Source organism: Sesamum indicum, linkage group LG9 (assembly GCF_000512975.1).
Source record: "Sesamum indicum cultivar Zhongzhi No. 13 linkage group LG9, S_indicum_v1.0, whole genome shotgun sequence".
NCBI classification, from domain to species: domain Eukaryota; kingdom Viridiplantae; phylum Streptophyta; class Magnoliopsida; order Lamiales; family Pedaliaceae; genus Sesamum; species Sesamum indicum.
The window spans coordinates 4499861-4510767 of record NC_026153.1 but is presented as its reverse complement, the minus strand read 5'-3'; the positions used below and the strand labels follow the sequence as shown (position 1 = coordinate 4510767).

At 38.3% G+C, this 10907-nt stretch overlaps 3 protein-coding genes across 3 annotated transcripts; all 3 read left to right on the top strand.

Moving 5' to 3' along the window:
* LOC105170614 (receptor-like protein 2) lies at positions 370-2738 on the top strand. Its single transcript, XM_011091452.2, has 2 exons — positions 370-1063; positions 1193-2738. Exons 1-2 carry the CDS (start codon positions 535-537, stop codon positions 2647-2649), a joined length of 1986 nt encoding a protein of 661 aa, XP_011089754.1. The 5' UTR covers positions 370-534; the 3' UTR covers positions 2650-2738.
* On the top strand, positions 5387-6240 carry LOC110012586 (receptor-like protein 2; the record flags this gene model as incomplete). Its single annotated transcript, XM_020696784.1, has 1 exon — positions 5387-6240. A coding segment is annotated over one exon (774 nt), but the record flags the coding sequence as incomplete, so codon positions are not given.
* LOC105170610 (receptor-like protein 2) lies at positions 7744-10115 on the top strand. The gene has a single exon (XM_011091444.2). It carries the CDS (start codon positions 7864-7866, stop codon positions 9985-9987), a length of 2124 nt encoding a protein of 707 aa, XP_011089746.1. The 5' UTR covers positions 7744-7863; the 3' UTR covers positions 9988-10115.

The window sequence follows — 10907 nt, the reverse complement described above, 5'->3', positions numbered from 1 at the left end:
ACTCTTTATTTAGTTTCCCAGAAGCTTCATCACTATTTGCTTGCAGAAGTTCAACTAAACTACCACCAAAATAAAAGAGAAAATGGCGGGCCCCATTCTTGTATTGTAAGAGGAGTCGTCCACAATCCCAACTCCAAAAACCAGAAATTTCAAACTAAATCATATAATGTTGACTTTTTTGATGTTATTGTTTGTCTGGATTTTAAGTTTCCATCTTGGTCGTCGTTTTCATATCTTCAGTATCCAATCCATCTATTTCCTCCTTGGCACGTAAAAGGAATAGTAATTCACCCACACATTGACTCGATCTAATTTCAAAGTTTTCAGTATTGATACAGTATATTACATTTATCATATAATTACAAATTTTGTGTTTGCTCGTCCCCATGAGTCCCTCTCTCCTTCGGCTGCCTTTTTATCCTTCCAAGACTCGTTTTACGATCTCCCTCTCTTTATCCTTGTATATAACCAGAGATGGATGCAAGGGGAAAAAAATGAAGGAAAAAAGAGAAACTGTAATTCTTGATTGAATCAATGTTAACTGTAATCTTCGTCTTTCTTCTTCTCTTCTGTTCATCAAAAGTACTTTGTTGTAACCAAATTGAGCGTGATGCCCTTCTGTCATTCTACAACGAAACCTCTACTGCTCCTCCTCTCAATTGGTCAGCCACAGATTGTTGCCGATGGGAAGGTGTAGCCTGTGAAGGGTATGGCAGTCGGGTCACTCGTTTGTCCTTACCGGGTCGGGCTCTGTCAGGAACCATCACTCCCTTTCTTGCGAACCTTTCGTTTCTTTCTTACCTGAATCTTTCCGGCAACCATCTCTCCGGCTCATTTCCCCTCACTGTTTTTCGCTCCTTGAATCGTCTCAGGACTCTTGACTTGAGTTCCAATCGGTTTTCGGGTCTACTCCAGCCGCCGGAATTGTCAGGTACCTTCTTGCCCGTTTCCATCCGGGCTTTGGATCTATCCAGCAATCGCTTTAATGGGTCCGTAGATCCTTCGATTCTTCGCCGGGCCAAGAATTTGATCAGCTTCAATGTCAGCAACAACAGCTTTTCAGGTCCCATTCCTTCTTCTATCTGCAGAAGCTCCCCCTTTCTCCGAGTCTTGGATTTCTCCATGAATCAATTCGCTGGTGGTATATTTGATGGGTTTGGTGAATGTTCTAATTTACAGATTTTCCGGGCAGGTTTTAATTCTCTCTCAGGATGGCTGCCCAACGATGTTTACAGAGTGAGAACATTGAAGGAAATTTCTCTATCTAACAATCACTTTTCGGGGCCCATCAATGGTAGCATTGTTCTTCTTTCCGGCCTCAGAGTTCTTGAGCTCCATGTGAATGAATTGAGTGGTGGGCTGCCGATGGATATTGGGTTGCTCTCCAATTTGGAGCAACTTCAGCTGCACACCAATAGCCTCAACGGCAGTCTGCCTCCTTCTTTGATGGACTGCACCAACTTGACAACTCTGCTCTTGAGAAACAATCGGTTTGGAGGAGAAATTTCCAGTCTTGATTTCTCTAAACTCCAGAGATTACAAGCTATTGATTTAGGGAACAACAGCTTTGTGGGAAGAATTCCGGATAGCTTGTGCTTGTGCAGGTCAGTGACTGCTGTCCGACTGGCGTACAACGCTCTAGTAGGCGAAATACCACCTTGCATGGCTTCACTAAAGTCGCTAACACATCTCTCAGTTTCGGATAATTACCTATCTAATGTTGTTGGAGCTTTGAGGACTCTCAGGAATTGTGATAATCTCGCAGTTTTGTTCATGTCAAGGTGCTTCCATGATGAGACGACGATCACTGATGATGACTTATGGCATCAAAGTGGCTTCCAAAATCTGCAAATCCTGACTCTGGGAGGATGCAATCTCACAGGCCAAATCCCTTCTTGGATTGCAAAATTGAGGAACATCAAAGTCTTGAACCTCTCCTACAACAAAATTTCAGGGCCAATTCCAACTTGGGTAGGAGATATGCCACACCTGTTTGTCCTCAACCTCACCAAAAACTTCCTGTCCGGAGACCTTTCACCTGAAATTTGTCGGCTGCCAGCTCTTATAGCAGATAATGCCAGTACCGACTTGAGTTACTTAGCATTGCCTTTCTTGTTTGACAGCCTCCAATACAATCGCCTGTTCAACTTGCCGCGAGGACTCAAAGTTGGGAACAACAGTCTGACTGGCAACATCCCCGAAGAATTAGGCCGACTGAAACTTCTCCATGTTTTGGACCTCAGCAACAACAACTTCAACGGCAGCATTCCTGATAAACTGTCCGGTCTCCTTAATTTGGAGAAGTTGGACATGTCGGGGAACCATCTCTCGGGCAAGATCCCTCAATCACTAACAGGGCTTCATTTCTTATCCTTGTTCAGCGTGGCGTACAACGATCTTGAAGGAGAAATTCCGAGTGGGGGTCAGTTTAATACATTCCCTGCAGCTTCATTTGAGGGGAATCCCAAACTCTGCGGCAATGTGCTCAAGAGAAACTGTACAGTTGTTACTCAAGTGGATATGATGCCTGAGGAAGAGCCTGAGGTTGAGAGCTCATGGTATGATATACCTTTTGGGTTGGGATACTTTGTAGGATTTTTTGCTGTCAGCGTCACTTTATTGTTCACTAGTTTCCTGGACAAGTGTTAGGTTATAACACTAATTATGTAGAAACCAGGTGTGTGACTGTGTGTAATATATTAACATCACAACTAATTTCCACATTACTTTACATCCAATTAACACATAGTATTTATCATGTCACGACAACATAATACAGATCCTATGATGGATATTATTACATTCGATTAATATAAAAGAAATTACCAAAGAATATGAAATACAAATCTGTAATCATCAGCGTAACCCCTCCCCCCTCCCCACCCCAACAAAATGGACAATGCCATCAAAATCTTCACAAAAGGATAGCAAACTTTTTAATCATCTTCCACTCGAACTCTGTTGGATTTCACCTCTTCTTCACATTGTGGGATTTCATAGGATTTTTGCATGATAGAGTAATGGCATCCAACCAAAACAAAAAGTTGCACTGATTTATTTCGCAATTACAATATAATTTATCTTCAGTTTCTTTGGTCAGACCAACAACTCAGATGGCCGCATTCCTTTTCCAAAATATTTAAGTATACTATATTAACCTATACTAATTTTTTTATATAGGCTTATAAGTCAGAGTAAATGGGGCCTTAGAGTTTTTGTACCTCAAATCAAAAAAATCTTCTTCCGTCTTTGATGTGGGTTTACAAGTGTACATTCTAACAAAATAAAGATGAAAAAATTAATAATCAATAAATTAATTAAGTTAGCTGCATAAAAAATAATTTATTTTATTACTTGCACGGCCTGCCCTCAACTTATTAAAAAAATATTCGCACACATAAATGTCTAACAAATGGCGTGAAAATGACATTTGCTAACTAAATGTGACACTAAAGTTTGCCAAAATCGATGCCCGTTCGCACCACCTGCGTGTATTCATCACTCCCCGTTAAAATCTAATGAAAAGGGATATCTTGCTGCGTTTTAAATAATATGAATTTTTTTAACTTATAAACATAAAATAGAGAGATTTCGTGCTATTCCCCTAAATGTTGGGGGGGGTGTTATGCAATTTAGCCAAAGGAATATAAAAACTTACAATTGAAACCTACTCACAGATATCATTTAATACTTTTTGCTGATTTGAACGAGAATATCAACAGAATTTCAGAATCTAAAACTAGTCTTTTGCTTCCTGAAAACTAATGGAGTGGAAAACTGTTTGCCCAAACTTTGTTCGGTCGAAACCAATTCAATCACAAAGTAAATATATCATATCATTTTTCTTAAATTATACTTGTCATTTAATTGATTCAAATTTGATCGGATCAAGCTATCCAAAAATTTCTGTTGAGATGTACCACTTGAATATAATATGTCCACAATTTTTGCACCCCTTTTAAACTTGAGATGTACATAATTAGTATCCTCGGAAAGCTTTCCAAGTTTGTGTACTAGAGGCACTTGAATAACTCTTCTGATCAATGTTCCTAAAAAGAGAGAGAGAATCAAAAAACGACAATGGGTGGATATATATTTCAATTCAAATGAAATCATATAGTGTTGAACATTTTATAAATTGTTAGGGTTGATGAAAATTTTCATCAAAGTTTTCCAGAATTTACAACCAAATTTTAGAATGGCAAGATTGACTGTTTTCTTCACAGAAACTTCACAACCCAGACTACGTCCCCCATGTTTGGCTCAAAACCACTGATGAATGGATCACTGTAGCCCGTAGATCATTTTATAGATCAAGAATGCTCGTTAATTCGTACAATTGAAAATGCAACTATAAGTACTGGCTCTTTCCCAATCAGATACAACTTTTGCTACTCTTACTATTCTATTTCCTCTCAAAAACATATTCCAATCAATGACATGAGCATCACATAGCCTTTGCAGAAAACCCTCACAATCCGGTCTTAACACTTCATCTCTTTTGGAGGCATTACATTATTCTGGAAGAATACCTTTATTTTGGTGTAGCATCACATAAACCCCTAGTTAAAATTTTCATAAATATACACCGATGTTTTTTGAAACAACACTACAGCACTGACTCAACTTTTGATGTGCCCATTATTTGCACCCCACAGGTTTAGTTTTGAGTTCACCTGAAATCAAAATTGATCATACGATGATTATTCACTGTTGTCATGTGAATTGTGTAGAAATTAACAAAATTCAAATGATGGAGTTTGCAACTTCCTGTCAAAGTGATCCATTTTTTACTTTCCTTTTTGTCCTTCCAATTACACACATTTAATCATCATCTCCCTCTCTCTTTATCCACTGTATTTGCATGTATATAACAGGAGGTGGATGTAATGGGAAAAACCAAGAGAAAAGATAAAAACAATGTTAACTCTCAATATTTTCGTCTTTCTTCTTCTCTTCTCTTCATCAAAAGCACTCTCTTGCAATCAAATTGACCATAATTCCCTTCTATCATTCTACCAACACATCTCTTCTCCGCCTCCTCCTCTCAACTGGTTATCTTCCACTCGCTGTTGCCAATAGGAAGGTGTAGCTTGTCATAGCCATGATCATCGGGTCACCCCTTTGTCCTTACCGGGTGGGGCTCTGTCAGGAACCCTTACTCCCTTTCTTGAACCTTTCCTTCCTTTCTCATTTATATCTCTCCCGTAATCATCTCTCTGGCCTTTTCCCTCTCACTCTCCTTCATTCCTTGAATCCTCCCAAAACTCTTGATTTGAGTTTCTTATCATTTTTCGGGTCTACTCCAGCCGCCCGAATTTTCAGGTAGCTTCTTGCCCGTTTCCATCCGGACTTCGGATCTATCCAGCAATCGCTTTAATGGGTCGTAGATCCTTCGATTCTTCGCTGGGCCAAGAACTTGATCAGCTTCAATGTCGGCAACAACAGCTTTTCGGGTCCCATTCATTCTTCTATCTGCAGAAGCTCCCCCTTTCTCCGTGTCTTGGATTTCTCCCTGAATCAATTCAGCGGCCGTATGTTTGATGGGATTGGTGTATGCTTTAAGCTGCAGATTTTCCGGGCGGGTTTTAATTTTCTCTCAGGACGGCTGCCAAACGATGTTTACCGAGTAAGAACATTGAAGGAAATTTCCGTGTCTAACAATCGCTTTTCCGGGCCCATCAATGGTACCATTGTTCTTCTTTCCGGCCTCAGAGTTCTTGAGCTTCATGTGAATGATTTGAGTGGTGGGCTGCCGACGGATATCGGGTTGCTCTCCATATTGGAGCAACTTCAGCTGCACACCAATAGCCTCAGTGGCATTCTGCCTCCTTCTTTGATGGATTGCACCAACTTGACAACTCTGCTCTTGAGAAACAATCTGTTTAGACGACAACTTTCCAGTCTTGATTTCTGTAAACTCCAGAGATTACAAACCACTGATTTAGGGAACAATAGCTTAGTGGGAAGAATTCCGGATAGCTTGTGCTTGTGCAGGTCAGTGACTAGTGTCCGATTGGCAATCAACGGGCTGGTGGGTGAAATCCCTCCTTGCATGACTTCACTAAGATCTCTAACAGCCACTAATAACCTGTCTAATATTGTTGGAGCTCTGAAGACTCTTAGTAATTGTGACAATTTAAAAGTTTTGTCAATGTGAGCTGCTTCCATGATGAAACCACGATCGATGATAAGGACCTATGGCATCAAAGTGGCTTTCAAAATCTGCAAATTGAAGGATGCAACATTTCACCAATTTCATTTTCATGATTTAGTGTATATCGTTATAACGTGAAGTCTCGTTTTGCAATAAAATCAAGTCGGTTGGACATTATGCAATTATAAAACAAGTAGACATTTTTATATTTGTATTTTATTGTAATATTTTTTAACAAATTGATTGTAATTATAATTATACAATTTCAATATTATAATTTTTTGCTTATAAATATCACCTCACACCTAAACACTTCTCACCTTCACACTTTCAAACTTCTCACACTTTCACAATTCTTCTACATTCACACTTCTCGTGCGTCAAAGCGTAGAACTATTCATTCACATTATCTTGGAATTGAAAATAGAATCAAGAATTTTATTTTATAGTATTTCTCAAATAGGTTTTAAGAATATTGAGATTGGGATGTCCCTTGATTCTATTTTTGATCTCATGGTAATGTGAATAAATAGTTCTATGCTTTTGAAATACGTTCATACATTCTCATGAATCGATTCATGTTCTTCCTAAATTAGGATTTTTCTAATTTTATTATATTTTATAAATTGAGGAATATAATTAATTTATAAAAAATAAGATTAAACAAAAAAAGTTATTTAAAAGCATGTTGTGGATGCCAACCACGACTCGACATAAAATTGCTATATATTTTATATAAATTATATTTTTTTAATTTTTTTAATAATAAAAAATTAATTAACCCACATGTAACGTTAATACTATTTAAAAGGTATTCAACATCTGCTCATTTGGTATTCAAAAACCCATGGCATCTTTGTTCAACTTAGAAAAATCAAGATAAACATCCACTATATAATACAATTAGAAAAATAAATATATTAGGCCTATTGTTTCTAAATGTCCCACAAACTATTATTATGTTAATTACATTTTAATTTGCAAATATTCTTATTCGTTTAATTAGCCCCGAGCCCGTTATGATTTCGCCAGACTACCCGCGTCCCAAGCTAGGACGAAGGGTGCCCTAGAAAAGAAAACTCAATAGGCTTATTGGACAGTTTCATTAGAGATCCTTCTATTTTTAGATCAGTTTGATTTGATTCGAATAATAGTTCAAAGAGCTGTAGTATAAATAAAATAGTTGAACATAGAGGTTTATAATTGCAAACTCAAAACTATTTAAGGTTGTGTTCTTGAAAGAATGCATCTTCTATTTTTGTGTTCTCTCTGTCAAGTACTGGACATTGAGCGTAAAGCTCTGGAGCATGGCAGTGGATAAATGAATGCAAATAGCACTGTGTTAGATGTGTGGATGGAATAACTCAGCATCAATGGTCCAATAATGTAATAAAGAATAATAAATGTGTTTGACACATTACCTAAAGGTCTACTGAATGGGATCGGATTTTTGTTGCAAATTATATTTTATTTTTTATGGCGTTCAATATATACATGTTATGTTATTTTCAGTAGTGTATTGAATAGAGTAGGAGATGAAACATCCGATGGCAACACAAAAATTCAACCCGCTCTTGCATGGACCCGCCACTTACTCTCTCTCACTATCAGTGATAATGTGTTTATGGCTACATGCATATAAGAGATGGATCTATGAAAATTCAACCAAGTGAACAAACCACTCTTCTGAGTTTGGAAATCAATCAATGTTAACTCTCAATATCTTCGTCTTTCTTCTTCTCTTATCTTCATCAAAAGCATTCTCTTGCAATCAAATTGACCATAATTCCCTTGTATCATTCTACCACCACATCTCTTCTTCTTCTTCTTCTCCTCCTTCTCCTCTCAACTGGTCATCATCCATTCCCTGTTGCCAATGGGAAGGTGTAGCTTGTCGAAGCCATGATCATCGTGTTATCCGCTTGTCCTTACCTGGTCGGGCTCTGTCAGGAACCCTTACTCCCTTTCTTGCAAACCTTTCCTTCCTTTCTCACTTAAATCTCTCCCGTAATCATCTCTCGGGCCTTTTCCCTCTCACTCTCTTTCACTCCTTGAATCGTCTCAAAACTCTTGACTTGAGTTTCAATAGTTTTTCGGGTCTACTCCAGCCGCCCGAATCATCAGGTAGCTTCTCGCCCGTTTCCATCCAGACTTTGGATCTATCCAGCAATCGCTTTATTGGGACCTTAGATCCTTTGTTTCTTCGCCGGGCCAAGAATTTGATCAGCTTCAATGTCAGCAACAACAGCTTTTCGGGTCCCATTCCTTCTTCTATCTGCAGAAGCTCCCCCTTTCTCCGAGTCTTGGATTTCTCCATGAATCAGTTCAGTGGCGGTATATTTGATGGGCTCGGTGGATGTTCTCAGTTACAGATTTTCCGGGCAGGTAGCAATTATCTCTCAGGGTGGCTGCCGAACGATCTTTTTGGTGTGAGAACATTGAAGGAAATTTCTCTGCCTAACAATCGCTTTTCCGGGCCCATCAATAATAGCATTGTCCATCTTTCCAGCCTCAAAGTTCTTGAGCTCCATGTGAATGAATTGAGTGGTCCGCTGCCGACGGATATCGGATCACTCTCCAATTTGGAGCAACTTCAGTTGCACACCAATAGCCTCAGTGGCACTCTGCCTCCTTCATTGATGGACTGCATCAATTTGAAAACTCTGCTCTTGAAAAACAATCATTTTGGTGGACAGCTTTCCAGTCTTGATTTCTCGAAACTCCAGAAATTGCAAACCATTGATTTAGGGAACAATAGCTTTGTGGGAAGAATCCCGGATAGCCTGTGCTTGTGCAGGTCAGTGACTGCTATCCGATTGGCAATCAACGCTCTGGTGGGCGAAATCCCTCCTTGCATGGCTTCACTAAGATCTCTAACACCCCTCTCAGTAGCCACTAATAACCTGTCTAATGTTGTTGGAGCTCTGAATACTCTTAGTTATTGTGATAATTTAAAAGTTTTGTTACTGACGGGGGGCTTCCATGATGAAACCTCTCTTGATGATAACGACCTATGGCGTCGAAATGGCTTCCAGAATCTGCAAATTCTGTCTCTGGAAGGATGCAATCTCACAGGCCAAATCCCTTCCTGGATTGCAAAATTGAAGAACCTCAGAGGCCTGGACCTGGCCGACAACAGAATTTCAGGACCGATTCCAACTTGGTTAGGAGAAATGCCAGACCTGTTTGCCGTCAACCTCACCAAGAATTTACTGTCTGGGAACCTTCCACGTGAAATTTGTGGGTTGCCGGCTCTTACCACAGATAAAACCCGTCAAGACTTGAGTTACTTAGCTCTGCCGTTTATAGTGAACAAACAAGAATACAATCGTCTGTTTAACTTGCCAGGAGGACTGGTAGTTGGGAAAAACAATCTGAGTGGCAGCATCCCCAGTGAAATTGGCCAGCTGAAACATGTCCAGTATTTGGACCTCAGCAACAACAACTTCATCGGCAGCATTCCTGACACACTGTCCCATCTCGTCAATTTGATGAACTTGGATATGTCGGGGAACCATCTATCTGGCCAGATCCCTCCATCACTAACGGGGCTTCATTTCTTGTCGTCATTTAGCGTGGCGGATAATGATCTTGAAGGAGCAATTCCCAGTGGGGGGCAGTTTGAAACCTTTCCTGCCGCTTCATTTGAAGGGAATCCCAAGCTTTGCGGCAATGTGTTGAAAAGAAAATGTGGGGTCGTCAAACAAGTTGAGGTGGAACAGCCTGAACCTGAGCCTGAGAGTTCATTGTTTAATATTTTATCTTTCGGGTTGGGATACATGGCAGGACTGGTTGCCATCACCATCGCTGTGTTGTTCCGTAATTCCTGATTAAGTTTTAGTTTTAAACACTAATTACGTAGGGACAGTCTCTATAATATGTTATTCATCCATTGGACTCAGGTCATAATAGTGTGTTATCTTCCATAGCAAAGCATGATTATATGATTTAATTTTCACTATCTAGTATTATCACAATCCATCAATATACGACCAACAAAAAAAATACTCCAACGACCAATAGATCGAAGCATCATTATTATATACAATGCGTGTATAAATTTATATAACGATATTTCTTTCATATTAACATATTAGATTTCTTATTTCATTTTTTTTTGCATTTTATATTCCAATTAATATATATAAATTACGTGTACAAAGATTATATTATACACATGTAATGCATCTATATTAAATAGAATAGAAGGTGCAGCAAAATTTAAAATAGAAAATTTAATCCGCTCTCATATATTTGATATCATAGCGATTAATTAATGGTTGTGTTACCAAGATCTAACTTCACATTTAAGATCTCAAGTAATAAATTCATGTGATGAGCCCACATAGACTTATGTCAAACAAGTGCGTTTGAGGGTGTTTTTTAGTTTTTTTTTTTATCTTATTTTTTACTAAAATACTCTGATGGTGTTTATATATTTCACATGGACATCGTTTACTTGTTTTGAGTGATTCTTTTTTGCATTTTCATCTATCTAAAAAATAAAATATTTTTCAAAATATATTTACTTAAAAATATGAAAAAATAAAGTTTATAATTTAAATTAACATCACAATAGGCTAGAATAATATATCATCGAGGAAAATTGTACTTGCGGAACATATAATCTGTATCTATACTATATATAAAGTTGTGGAACCAAAAGTATTTATTCTCATAATGAGAAGACATTACATCCTTATTTAAGAAATATTCTTAATAATAAATTGAATTAGTTAAAAAGAAAAAT